The sequence below is a fragment of the Clupea harengus genome, unplaced genomic scaffold, assembly GCF_900700415.2.
Source record: "Clupea harengus unplaced genomic scaffold, Ch_v2.0.2, whole genome shotgun sequence".
Lineage (NCBI taxonomy): Eukaryota > Metazoa > Chordata > Actinopteri > Clupeiformes > Clupeidae > Clupea > Clupea harengus.
Window position 1 is genome coordinate 1 of NW_024880402.1, and position 14,525 is coordinate 14,525.

A 14,525-nucleotide genomic window follows, 5' to 3' on the forward strand; every position below is an offset into this window, starting at 1 on the left:
AAAAATACATTCTCCTCATAAATTCACCTGAAATGATATATCCCCGGAAGAATCAATGCCAAGGCTGACAGAAGTATCCAGTCATTCAGTCAAGCCCTGAACTGAACTTTACTGTACTTGTTCATATGGTTGAACTTTTTTGCAACTAAGCAATCTTGCTGCTGGCAAAGAGCAAGGGATGCATTTGATCCTAAATGACTGGATCAGGTCATGGAAAATTCAGCAGAAAAACACACCCATATGGAAAGGTGTGTAAAAAAACATCCAAATCACATTTCTACATTACCTGCAAAATAAATCTGTGAGAGCCTACATACATTTTAAACTAATATGGCATAATGCCGTCCAATACGCAAGGTAGGTCATATATAAAACATAATTTTTTCCTATGTTACTGTTAACACACTGTTATAGTATATACTATATAAAAATAAACATTTATGAATTTTACAGACCTTTTCCATATGGGTAGGCTTTTCCTTAGGGAAAAGATGTTGGCTCACATCTGAGAGTCAGTAAGTTTTACTGATCCAATGATTTTAATATTATTTGAATTAGTACTTTACCCCCCTTGTCCAATTGCAATCCAATAGAATGTTTCCAAACCAAAATAAATTAAATGAATGTAATATGGCAGTGCCAGGCCAGCACAATACTGCAGTATGCTTTTGTATCACTGACTAATATCACTAAATATTATTATCCCTCTCTGTCTTCTCCTTCCTGTCCTCTCATCAAGGTATTGGAGGTAATCTTGTTGCAATTCAGTCCAGTCGCATTGCAACCTATCTGCACTTTCATTCTGTCCTCGGAGTCCTGCCCACCGTTGCTAGAGGCTACCACTGCCCTTGCCAAACCTTTTGTGGCAAAGGTAGCAATCTTACCACTATAATATTATTTGAGTATGGTAATTGAGGTTAAGATATTTTGCTTGGCATTTTAGTATGTCAACTGCCGTATGAATTGCCAAAAATGGCAGGACGTTCCATTGGAACATACATCAAATGGTTGCAACGTGGAAACCAATATGCGTTGTGATAATATGCTGTGACAACGGTCGCTTGCAGTTAGGACAGTGTTCCTAACCACTAAAAACATTGACATTTCTGTGATGGTTTCTATTAGGGGTTTTTAGCAGGGATCTGGGATCAGTTATTTTTCATATACAATAATCTCTAAATAAAAAACATTTAGTATGGACAGAAAGAGCATCATAATGCTCAAAAGTGATACAGTATTCATCCATTTTGAAGCCACTGTATGTTTTATCAGTCCGTAATTCCCCTTTATCACCAAAACCAACCTTTACTGTTCAGAAGAACTGTTCAGCAGAACCTGTCAGCCTATCCTGGATTTAAGTATATATTGTATGTGTTTGTCTTAAAGGACCCAACCAGCGGTCTGCTCAACTGCTTCTGCTGTTGGTCATCCCAGGTCACCTGATCTTCATTTATTTCCTCCACCTCATCCAAAATGGCCCCGCCACTCTGACGCCCATCTTCATTGTGTTCTTATTAACAGCTGCTCTTGTGCAGGTGGGTCTACATCATAACGACTGTTGCTAGGTGCTCTCTAGATGTCATTTAAGGGTGTTAGAGCACACATGGCTTTTGTGTAGTCTCCTTAGTGGTGCTGTCAAAGAGAGTAAGGATCACTCTTACATTAAGAGTACATCTCAGTGAGAATTCTCCACAAGTTTAGTTTGGTGGGTTGCTCACCATGCTGCCATGGATGGGTGTGCCACTCTGCACAGCTCCTCTAGTGGTGGGTCAGTGAGCAAGTAATAAGCAGGCTGGACATGAGATGCTACTGGAAAAAACACTAGCTTAAATAGGTTTAGCCATCCGATGGGCTGAAAAACACTAGTTTAAATAGGTTTAGCCATTTGATGGGCTGAAAAACACTAGTTTAAATAGGTTTAGCCATCCGATGGGCTGAAAAACACTAGTTTAAATAGAATTACCCATTCGATGGACTGACCACGGTTGCCTGATATCACCTGAGTGAGAACATTGAGCAAGCATTCTGTTTTTATGTAGATTTGTTTTATTTGTTTGTTTGTCCCTATTCCATGTTATGTACAGTTCTGTTCTAAAAATGCTAACATACATTATCTCTATCAGGTGTTCCTACTGTTGTCTATAGCTGACTGGATGGTGCACTGTCTGTGGCGGATCGGAAGAGACCCAGATACGTGTTCCATTCCCTATCTAACAGCTTTGGGAGACCTCTTAGGGACTGCTTTCTTAGCTTTATGTTTTCACCTCCTGTACATCGTTGTGGAAAAGGGAAGTGACGTGGGAGACTGAGATGACAGCTTGTGAAGTGGAAGATAAAATGTTTGCAATTGCACACAGCAAACAGCTAGCATGAGTTGTACTCTATTATCTATACTGCATTTGAATGTAATGCCTTTTGTGTTTTCAACCTTACTTAGGTGATATACTTCAGGTTTCAGGAGTTTGTATTTGAACAAAACACAAACAAATATCAGTGGTTTTGGAAAAGCATATTTGTCATCATGTTTTGTTGTCATGTTCGTGTGTGTTCGTGTGTGCCCTGGAAGTAATATTGCATTGTTGTGTGTTTGTGTGTTGAAGTGCAAATATTTAATTGTGCTGAAGTGGTCAGCCATACACACACATCTACTACATAAATCTCCAGTCCTGACAAGGTCGATCCACGCTCACCATTTCTCTGCATATACATTCTCCTCTGCTTCCATATACCAAGGCTATTGGCCCTCAAGGATTTTTATGGTTGTTTTGAAACTAGAAAATGTGAAAAATGTCATAAACCAAGATCATCTTCTATCCACATTGCATATTTTCATTTCCCTTATTTAAATGAAATGCCATTTGTATCACCATTGGATGGTAAGAAGAATTACTGCTGTATCCCTTATCAAGTGGCAGTGCTGGCGATATCTGAATTATTTAGCATGAATTTGATTGTTCCATTTAAGCAATACTATAAAATAGGAAAATGAATTTATTAAATTGGATGTTTGGGGTTTCCCCCCCCACAAAACAGGTGATATGATAGTATGATTTATCAAAAGTTGTCAGTAATCTATCATATTGATAATATAATTATTGATGGTATAACATCGATCATCATATTTTACTGAGAATAGACCCAAAACAATGGAATGTTTTTATTTGATTAAAATAATCCACCTGCATAGTGCAGAAAGTGATAGTAGAATCTGGTATATCATTTTTTAGTTATTGTATTTTAACCTTCTTAAGGGCACAGTCTACGATTCAGTATTGACAAAAGGGTGTTGATATTTGAGCTCAACAGCCAATCAAAATACAGCCCTCCCTTCCAGACTCTTGTAGCACCGTGTTGATTGGCTAGGATTGTTTATGGCTCAGTCCGAGCCACTATGCAGAGCCCACACTGAATGGACAGCTAGAGAACTGTGAGGATCAATGATCTGAATTCGACAAAAAATGCATGCGATTAGAATCACAGACTTTCCCTTTAATAGCCTCTTACATTGTTGGAAGCTTATGACTATAATGCATAATATAATGCTAAGGGACAACGGATGAAAAATAGCTAACCTAGCTAATTCCGGTGCATTTACATTTTTCTTGGGAAATGTTTATCAATGTACACTGTCCCTTTTCAAATAAACGCAACGCACATTGGGCCAACACTGTGCTATTTAACTAGAAATCTAGCATACATCCTGGTCATTTTTACCACATGGATGAAGTAGTATCAGATAATGGAACTATGTGCTCATTTGTCAGGTTGTATTCCACATTTAATGTGTTACTTTTGTGACATCATCATTGCACACCCACATCATCATTGCTAATAAAGAGCTACAGCTGTCAAAGCCACAGCAGCATGTCCACCCGTCCCTGCGCCCCCAGAAGAATGGCTTTGACTGCACACTTTGTTGAATTTCACAAAAAGTGTATTGGATTACAATCATGACTGTACCTTTAAGGTGATTCGAATCAGAATCAGAATTATTTTTATAGAATATAAAATACAGGAAATTGACATGGTCTGGTTGGTGCATAAGACATAAAACAACAATATATATAAGTAGAACAAAGTATTAACTGAAAATGTACAAATAAGTAATTTGGGCACGTGCAGGGCTAAGATGCAGATTTACACTGTAGTGCATTTGTGTGTATGTGTATATGTGGTTCTGGCTGCACCAGAAAGCCAGGCTGTCAACTACATTTCTGTAGGCGCCCTCGTCCCCATTGGAGATTAGTCCAATGAGGGTTGTGTCATCAGCAAATGTCAGGAGTTTGACAGAGAGGTGGCTAGAGATGCAGTTGTTGTTGTAGAGGGAGAAGAGTAGAGGGGAGAGCACACAGCCTTGTGGGGCTCCACTCCAGTGCTGATGGTCCGGGGCTCAGAGACAAGCTTGCCCAGCCTCACGCGCTGCTTCCTGTCATGACTGCACCTTTAAGTTCATTAGAATTTGGTCCACAACAGGACCACAATTTGGTCCACCTACAATGATTTGCTCCTATCATCATCAGTGCGATGATGATAGGAGCAAATCATTGTAGGTAGGATACAAGGCTATGAAACTCAAGGAAACCTCTGCTACAGTGTGTGTGTCAGTTCAGGGGGTGGTGCACTTATCCTACACATGATGACAGTCAGTTTTGAGTAGGTGTGGTCCTCCTCTTCGGGGTCTGCCAACTGAGTTTAGGCATAACAGGAGGGATTTGATGTAGAGCATGGCTCCTCATTCTCATCCAACTCATCAGGCTCAACTGATGGTAAACAAATACAGAGCATAATGATTAGAGCCTGTTGGTTTTGATAGCATGTTTTTAACGTTTAATTTCTGAGACAAAGGTTTAGGGAGAATAAAAAAGTATTTTTTGTTGACAAAAAAGCTTCTGGACTTTAAATGATGATGTAACTGAAGTTATTCAGACTCAACTTTAATGTCTCCCAGCTTAAATTCGTTCTCCAGGCATCAATCTTTAAAGGCCTATGCTGACGTTGTGTTTTCTTATGTTTAAACAGTATGATTCAAACAGTATGAAGTTCACATTAATGTAATTTCTGCATATACAAATCTCAAAATCACCGCAATTTTACCCGAAAGTTTTGAGAATTCCTGTAGCAAATGCAGTTACTTTTGACTGCAACAATCACAAAAAGTGCTCGCAGGATCCACGTGGGACTGACCAGTTAAGATATAGGACTTTTATTTTGACAAATTGAATGTAGCTTTCAGATGCAGCTAGAAGAGCACTCTCAACGTGTTAGCAGATGCAGGGATATTTGTGGAATTGTACTGGCTATATGGAGGTCCAGTCACTTTTAGATATGTGAGTACACACTGACGTGACCAACATAATTAATGGCTACTCAGATTGAACAGCCAATTAGTACTAGCACAAGTAGTTATTGAAATGATTGTCATACCTCTACTACCGTAAGCTGTAAACTGAACAGTCAACTCAAATAAAAATAAAAAGTCACGCGAGTGCTCCACTAGCCTAATTATGGCAAACTAGTTCGGCTAATGTTAGCCTACTAAAGGAATTCATTTGGTTTGAGCTTTTTTTACTTTTACTGAATGTTTGACAACTCAATGGCCTAAATTATATCCGCAGGTGCGTTGACCATGTAGCCCGGCATGCCGACAACCGCTATAAGGACCTTATAGAGTTGCCAGAACACATCAAGGATAAAGTAGTGCGAATTATGAGCCTCCGTGGAACACTGACCGACTCCAACATCAGTCAGGTACCCAGCCCGTTCACACCAGTAACTACAATTGATGGAAAACAGCCTACCTAGGCTTGATTTAAAAATAATATTAATTAAAAAAGCCCTGACATACGTCATGGATGGAGCCTGTCAGTATGTTCTCAGGGTTCTGTTCCCCAGCTCAATAATCACTTAATATGATGGATACAACCCCAATGAATTGCACTGCAGAAAAATACAAACATTGTTATTGCTGTTTTCCCCCCAGTTTGTGTCAATTTGTAATGCCAAAACAAAATCAAGCATCATACATGCTTTGGGGTTAAGGTAATCTCTCATTGTGTACGTTAGCATATTTTTTTGTCATGATTTGGCACATTGGCGGCCTCTGGAGGCCAAACAAGGAAATACTTTTTGACAGTTGTGTTTGTGACTGTGCCCTTGTCTGTTTCCCCACCAATTGCATGTCACCTGCTGCCTAATGGGTCACATGACCTAATTAGGCTGGGTATTTATACCTGGCTGTTTTTTATGCTGACCACTGCGTAGTTGAGTTTTGTCACGAGTGCACGTGAGTTCCCAGGGTCTAGTCGCAAGTCTGTTGTTATAAGCTTTAATCAAAGTTTTCAAAGTTTGTGTTTGTTTTTTGAGTACTATCTACCTTCAGTTTTGTAGCTTTCTGAGTTTTGCCTTTTGCCCCGTTGGATTATCTTCTGAGTGTTGGATACCCTTTTGTTGTAAAAAATAAAGAAAACTATTTCTACAAACATCCTGCACATGGGTCCTGCTTAGCTCACAAAGATCATCACTGGTTTGATTCCTGACTCCGGTGCTTGACATTTTTGTATTCTTTTAAATTCCACTGAAGGTGATAGGAAATGAAACCGTATAGTCTTTGGGGTTATAGCCTAGCATCATTGCTACCCTCTGAAACAGGCAGTTTATCATAGGTTGATGAGTAGGGGTGGGGGGAAAAATCGATTTTTCGATTTCTCTCGATTCTCTCTAGAACGATTCTGTCTCGATTCAGAAAAGTTCATAATCGATTTTTTCATTTTGTGTTGAAATGCAAGCTGCATCAATTATTGCATTGTTCATAGAAAGTCATAATTGTGACAAGGACACACTTTTTCTCTAATAAAAAAATTGATCTGTTGATTTTCTTTAATTATCAAACACAAAGTAGGAAGTGATTTGAGACTCAAATGTTTTAAAAATCGAGATGCATCGATAATCGTTTTATCGGTTTAGAATTGATAATCGATAATCGGCTTAGAATCGAGAATCGGTTTAGAATCGAATCGTTGACCTCTGAATCGGAATCGAATCGAATCGTGAGGTGCCAAGAGATTCCCACCCCTATTGATGAGTGTAAAAGAACAGTAGCCATGTCCTTAGTGAATGTATTTGATCAGACATACTGTACACATCTGATGAAATTGTTGACTCTGATTTTCCTTCATATCCTGCTTCGCCAGTATGGATGTAAAATAGGCCTTCAAATTGTGTAACCTGCATTGTGTAGAGAAGCACAGTCCCGCACAGTCGAACTTGCAACCTCGGACATGGGAGGTAGGCGTGCTAGCAAGGAGAATAACACCCATAGGTGCTAGCTTCTGTCATTAGCACATCTCTTAAGGAGTCAGGGAGGTTTACCCACCACACACCACTGTACCCGTTGGCTGCCGTGACACTCACTTCCCTAAACCTCACTCCCATTCTAAGTCTACAGCACCAATGGAACCTACACTGTGTAGAGTAGCACAGTCCATCACCAGACTCAGACTTACAACCTATCCTGTGCTACCCTGTGGAGCCACCTCAGAGCACAGACACTCAGTTTCATCACGCGCAAGGAGAGAGAGAGAGAGAGAGAGAGAGAGAGAGAGAGAGAGAGAGAGAGAGAGAGAGAGAGTGTGTGTGTGGGAGGGAAAGGCTCTTCTGTGTGTGAGGGCAGAAGAGCCTGTGAGTGCGTTTATCACCATATGGCTTCTTTCTGGCTGTCTAATGGCAAGATCTTGGTGATTTTGTCAATACATGATCATAAGTGAGTAGATTAAGTATTCTGTTGAAATATTCTACCAGGCTCATCTACCCTTTTCAGAAATAAACCGTCTCCTGTAAGAACCGGATGTTTATCAGATGTTTGGCTTTCTAGGTAGGCCTAATGGTTAACTGATCTGGGTGTGCTGGGGGATAACTAGCCACCCTTCTCATTTTCTCTGTTGTAAGATGCTTTTCTTTGTCTTCTTTGAGTTTTCAGATCATCCAATTTAAGTTTGAGGTTCCAGCAGCAGGACAGAGGCTCCAAACTGGAGAATGATATATTAATTATATATTTTACATGATATTAAATTACTTATGCTATTGGTTGGGGACTTTCCACAGTGGCCAAACCTCTCAATGTTAAATGCAACTAATCACTCATTAATCATTATTATCATTTGAATGAAAGCAATAAATACTTGTCTGAACTATTAAAATATAAAAAGTGGGCTAAACATTTGTAATGCAAGGACATTATATTGTTTAAAAAAAACAACAATCTGAATTACAGTGTTAAGGGAACACGATACAAGCTGTGTTGTTTGTGCCATATTAAAGGGATACAAACTGAGGACCCTGGGAACATAGGGATGAGCCCAAAAGATGGGAACACAAGACCTAAAATATAGATCCTTGTGAACATAAAGACAATACAAAACTGGGGATCAAATCCTGAGAATATAGAACCTGGAACATATAAAGGACATGATCATTGAACATGAGTGGAATGGAAAACAGTAATGTACAGAAACATTCTCCATCTTTTGTGTCTTAAGGTTTTACATTCAGGAATAAAAACACTTGATTTGCACAACTGCCGGTTTTCTGACTTGGCATTGCAAAAAATCTCCTGCAGGCATTTAAGTCGAATATGCCTCTCCAACTCTTCAGAAATTACATCAACAGGTACCAGAAAGCTCATTAGTTTTTTTCTGCCTGTTTTATGTTGGCAAATGTTAACCCAAGTAAAATAGTTTATGTAAATATGGCCTATGTCCGTTGTGTTCATTTGTGATATTTTATACTGTAATGTTTGGGAATTTAGTAGGGCTGAACAATTTGGGAAAATAATCTAATTGCAATTTTTTTCCCCCCCAATATTGCGATTGTGATTTGATATGCGATTTTTTTTATTTTATCCTCTTTTTTTTCCCCCAACAAAACGTAATGAATGATTTAAATATGACCAACACAATATTAGATACATTTAGTGTAAAATATTCTTTCCCACATTTTACATTTTTATTTAAATGCTCATTACAGAAACAAGAACAACAAATCGGTGGCTTTGCCACTGTGCATTTAAGTAATTTAAACAAAGTCATTGTAAGTATAAACACAAGGCATGCACTTTTTAAACACTGTGTGCAAAATTTACCATCTTAATCTTAATTTTTTTTTACCACGTTGTAATCGCGCACGTTGCGTTTATAAAATCGCGTTTTATCATATGCCGATTTTATCGCAAATGCAATTAATCGTTCAGCCCTAGAATTTAGTCCCTTTGACCTGATTCAGCCAACACTGGTGATTGAAGGTTTGCTGGTCTATGGGAGATGAAGTTGAGTGACAAAAGTTGAGCTTCCAGTTGGCTCTGAGGTGCTTTATTGTCTCTAATTAAGGGTTGCGGTACAATTTCAATTATTTTATGAGTCACGTTCAAAGATTTGTGTGCCCAAGTACACCCAGGTACTGTGTGACCATCTCTTAAGGCCTCCCAGGTAGGCTTCTTCTCTGACCTCCAATCTGCCTCTATAGACGGGGGAAGAACACAAACTAATGTACATACTTACAGAAACACACAAACAAAGCAAACAAAACTGGAAAACAAAAAAGGCATTTACTATGCGTTAATCTGTTTTCGTTGTCTGTCACTATAAAGACCAGTGGGGTAACATCATATCCCTTTGTGTATTGCCTATACAGATGTTTACCCATATCCCTGCTAAAATGTGTAATCAGCATTGGTATACTCTTAAAAGCCATCCTATGTCGCGATGGAATTGTGATTTTGGTGCTCCTTAGGCCATATAATGTTGCATGTCAATTGTGACAGAGGAATCAAATTTGAAACCTACTGGTATGACATGCAATTGTACATGTGGGATAAATCAGTAATACACTTACCGGTATACACATATTATTATTGTAATGTTTTTATCTTTACTATAATCTGATACTTAATGTTGTTACTGGAAAAAGCATTTTGTTGTATTATGCATAATGCTTTTTCTCACTGTTAATAATATTCTATTAAGGCGCTCTCAACAAAAGCATCTGCCAAATACCTTAAACTAAGACTTTATCAGAAATGATATGGAAACATTGGATACACAGACATTTTGTGTATCAGTCCTTATATGTGTGTGTGTGTATGTATGTAAAACCTCATAATGTACAACTGAAATAATTATGAAATCCCTTTAAAAGTGACATTGTCTCCTCATAGGCTTAGAAGCACTTGCATCCTCCTGCCCAAACCTGAGATGTGTAGACCTGTCTGGCTGTGTATCTGTGAGCGATCCTGGGGTTCAGGCCCTGGCATGCTGCTGCACAGGACTGGAGGTCATCTGTCTCATGGGCTGCACAGCTCTGAGCAGCAAAGCCATTCAAGAGCTGGGAGCTCACTGCAGGATGCTCCACACCGTCTCTATCTCAGACACCGCGGTAAGAGATGTTCCCTCTACTTGTGTTTAAATCATATAGTGGACTATAGTTGAAAACGGAACCCATCAATCAATGAAACTAAGACTTCAGTATTGTGTAATAACCTAATCATTCACTATTCCTCATGAGTTTTATTTTGTTTGTTTGTTTGTAAAGTCCTCATTCTGGACAAATGTTATGCCAAGTGTTATTGATGGTGTGTAATAATGTCTTTTTTGAAAGATAACAAACTGAAGTTTCTGAACATGCATTAGGTATCAGATGAGGGTGTTGTAAGCCTTGCAACAGGAGTGTGTGCCAACAGTTTAAAGGTGAGCAAGTGAGATCAGAGTATTCAACCCCCTGAAAGTCATCCTTCTCTTTTTCTCATTTTACAAACAGTATTTTTATTGCAAACACTTAAGCTTGATTTATACTTATGTCGCGACACTTTTGAAATGGTCGGCGACAAAAAAAGAGAGTGTCGCTCAGGATGCTGCATTTATGCTTCAGAGAACCGTCGCCGCCTACATCAGTACGTCGAGTGTCGCTTGACGACGCCAACGGCATTTTTCTGCCGTTAAATTGTTGACTTTTTGTGGCAGATTGATCGTGGAAAATGGCTGTAGCTAATTATGAGATGGGAGAGATGATACTATGGAGGAGGAGGGATTGCTAAATGAGTGGCTGTTGGTGAGAGAGCGGGGGGCGCAAAGGGAAAGACGATGGTCGGTTCGTCCTTTTAAACAGGACTCGGGAAATTCAGGGAGAGTATCTGCTCGTTAAGTAAATGAGGGAAATGGAAGAGGAGATGCACTTTAAGTATTTTAGGATGTCAGCAAATAGGTTTGACAGTAAATAACAGCCTTCCTAATGTTGCATGTCAATTGTGACAGGAATCAAATTTCAAACTTACTGGTATGACAAATGTAGTTTCCATGTGGGATAAATCAGTAATACACATTTAAAAGCAGGAAGTTATTTAAAAAGTAATTAAAAGCAATCAAGGTGAAATCTTTTCTTAGTGTCATCATAATCAGTTTAACATGAAATGTAATTTTAGCAAAGTGAATGAAATGAGTGCCATCAATGCCAAATGTCACTGTCAATGTCAAATGATTTACAGTTGTATTACCTTGACAAATACCTTTTCACCCCGAATAAGATATGCAACAGACCTTTTAGTCTATTGTTTGCCAGACATGTACACAGTTTTCTTGGAATGGAAAATATCTTGTTATTTCACTTAATTCGTACTCGTATGTAGCGGTCATACTACACACCACTGTGCGGTACATCTAGTTTATTTGTATTATGTTATTTAGCCTTTAGAAGTATACTAGAGTATAAGTGTTCACAGTAAAAATACTGATCAGGAAAATATGTGGTAGTATCTTTGGTCACCCAGAAAATGGTGATGGCAGGGGGGTTGAATGCTTTTGCATGTGTGTGTGTGTGTGCTGTGTGTGTGCTGTGTGTATGCTGTGTGTGTGTGCTGTGTGTATGCGTGTGTGTGTGTGCTGTGTGTTGTGCTGTGTGTGTGCTGTGTGTGTGCTGTATATATGCTGTGTGTGTGCTGTGTGTGCTGTATATATGCTGTGTGTATGCTGTATGTGTGCTGTATGTATGCTGTGTGTTTGCTGTGTGTGTGCTGTGTGTGTGCTGTGTATATGCTGTGTGTGTGTGTGTGTGTGTGTGCTGTGTGTATGTGCTGTATGTGTGCTGTGTGTGTGCTGTATATATGCTGTGTGTGTGCTGTGTGTATGCTGTGTGTGTGCTGTGTGTATGCTGTGTGTGTGCTGTGTGTATGCTGTGTATATGCTGTGTGTGTGCTGTGTGTATGCTGTATGTGTGCTGTATGTATGCTGTGTGTATGCTGTGTGTGTGCTGTGTGTATGTGTGCTGTGTGTGTGCTGTATGTATGCTGTGTGTATGCTGTGTGTGTGCTGTGTATATGCTGTGTGTGTGTGTGCTGTGTGTGTGCTGTGTGTGTGCTGTGTGTATGTGTGCTGTGTGTGTGCTGTATGTATGCTGTGTGTATGCTGTGTGTGTGCTGTGTATATGCTGTGTGTGTGTGTGCTGTGTGTGTGCTGTGTGTATGCTGTATGTGTGCTGTATGTATGCTGTGTGTTTGCTGTGTGTGTGCTGTGTATGCTGTATGTGTGCTGTGTGTGTGCTGTATGTATGCTGTGTGTGTGCTGTGTGTGTGCTGTGTGTGGCTATGAAGATGAATACTTGTGGTCTTGCAGCTCAACATACTGATGTAAATGTATATCTGCACTGTATTGTAAGTGGCTTTGGATTAAAATGTCTTCTAAATTAATACATTAAATGTAGTAACTAGTCATTTAGAGGTCAATAGTTTTTACATTTGATGTGCGCTGATTATTAGGAGGCTTCATGATATATTATATAAATTTAGTGGCTGTATTGCAGGAAATCCACATGTCAGGATGTTCAAATCTGACAGATGAGGCAGTGATTTCTGTTCTCACAAACTGCCCCAACATCAGAACATTTATCTTCCATGGATGTCCACTAATTACAGGTTGGTACACATGATAATGTTTTGCTGGTACTTCATTGAATAACTCATTGAAATATACATGTTGTGCATAAAGTACAAATGTAAGTACATGTAGATTTGCTATTAATCTCATGACCACCATCATCTTATGTGTTCTCAAGATCGGTCCAGAGAGGCTCTACAAAGCCACACTGGCAGGGACAAGATCAAACATGTGACCTGGACAGTGTACTGAGGAGAGATAACTCCATGTGCTGGAACGCTAGCTGATCATCAGGACCCCCTTCTGAATGAGTCTAATTTCACATGAGTCTCAGACATGTGCAGTAAGTGCCCCTGAACGACACAAAACTTAACAGAATCCACAATGGGAAAACTTTCAGTAGTGGTATGGCTTTCATAAAGATAAATAGTTGAACAGTGAAGTGTTAACTTTTAAAAAACATGGTCCTTTTTTAATGGTCACTGTTCTCATTAGGAAGCTTTATATTAAGTTAAGCATTAAACATATACCACATTGTCTATTGTTGTTTTGTTATTATTGTGTTATTTGTTCTAGTATTATCTGCTGTTTAATTTCAAGTAATAGTCATGACTGTTTATGTATGTCTCACGCCTATGCACTAAAGCACAGCTGTAAATAAATATTGCAGAATGTATGTACTAATTGCCCGTTGGCTGAAGTCTTTGTACAACTTTTTGGCCCAGAAACAGGTGCCTTTGTGGCCTCTAGTCCTTTGATGGCTTGTTGGTGCGTCTGGCTTCAAAGACGTAGGTTTCTACAACAGGACACTGATCCCTAGCATACCTCTTAACGCACCTATATTAATTCCATGTCAAATCAAAAGATTTTAGAATGTTTTCCCAACTGACGATCTTGGATTAACTTCATCCTTTATGTAAATAATGTCACTGTACCCAACAACTAGTGTGCACAATTTTCAGTCTGTATCTATTTTTACTTCCTGAGATATGGAGGCTTCAAAAAAAGGTTGTGGGTTGCTAAAAAGTAATTACTTTTGAACAATTCAACCTAGATGCTTGAAATTTTCAGGGATACATTAGACATTGATATTTAATGTATTTTACTTCTAAAATTGTTGGCCCACAGCTGCATACTTGCGGGTATAGTTTTGGCTTGTTGAAAATTGTATAAAAACAATGGCCCTCATTCTTGAACATTTTCTGAAGTTTCTTCTGAAATGTTTCTTACGGGCATCGGAAAAACAACGTAAGCAAAAGACATCCGCCAAATTCATGCACGCTTGAAAATGTGGTCCTATGCAGCAGAAGTTTTCTAGGCTGTGCTCCCCGGAAGAGTTTTCTTAAATTGAAAGCGCGTTCTCGTGCTCCTGAATTTGCATACATACACGCCCTGCCAGCTCCTTATAAGGGCACGCAACCGTAGTGACGTGTGCAGTCGGAATCGACCGAATCTACACGAAAGCAACTCGTAAACGAGTCATGTCAAAGCGGAAAGCGATCACCGTCGAGTAAACGCAGATCTAACTTCAACTATATATGTCTATGACTTGAACGGTGCAGAGATGGACTGTTGCAGGATGTAGATGTGTCCATTCTATTCCACTATAGC

General features: G+C 39.3%; 1 protein-coding gene across 1 annotated transcript; it reads left to right on the forward strand.

Annotated features, from left to right (window-relative positions):
- The first annotated feature begins 5,192 nt into the window (after positions 1-5,192).
- Positions 5,193-13,598, forward strand: amn1 (antagonist of mitotic exit network 1 homolog (S. cerevisiae)). Its single transcript, XM_042706816.1, has 7 exons — positions 5,193-5,327; positions 5,616-5,748; positions 8,535-8,664; positions 10,208-10,425; positions 10,680-10,736; positions 12,841-12,952; positions 13,093-13,598. Exons 1-7 carry the CDS (start codon positions 5,269-5,271, stop codon positions 13,164-13,166), a joined length of 783 nt encoding a protein of 260 aa, XP_042562750.1. The 5' UTR covers positions 5,193-5,268; the 3' UTR covers positions 13,167-13,598.
- The last annotated feature ends 927 nt before the right edge of the window (positions 13,599-14,525 follow it).

Coding starts and splice junctions, on each gene's coding strand:
- amn1 (XM_042706816.1), top strand. CDS start 5,269: ATGCAGGGATATTTGTGGAATTGTACTGGCTATATGGAGGTCCAGTCA. Junction 10,426..10,679: donor TCTCTATCTCAGACACCGCG/GTAAGAGATGTT, acceptor AACATGCATTAG/GTATCAGATGAGGGTGTTGT. Junction 12,953..13,092: donor TGGATGTCCACTAATTACAG/GTTGGTACACAT, acceptor TGTGTTCTCAAG/ATCGGTCCAGAGAGGCTCTA.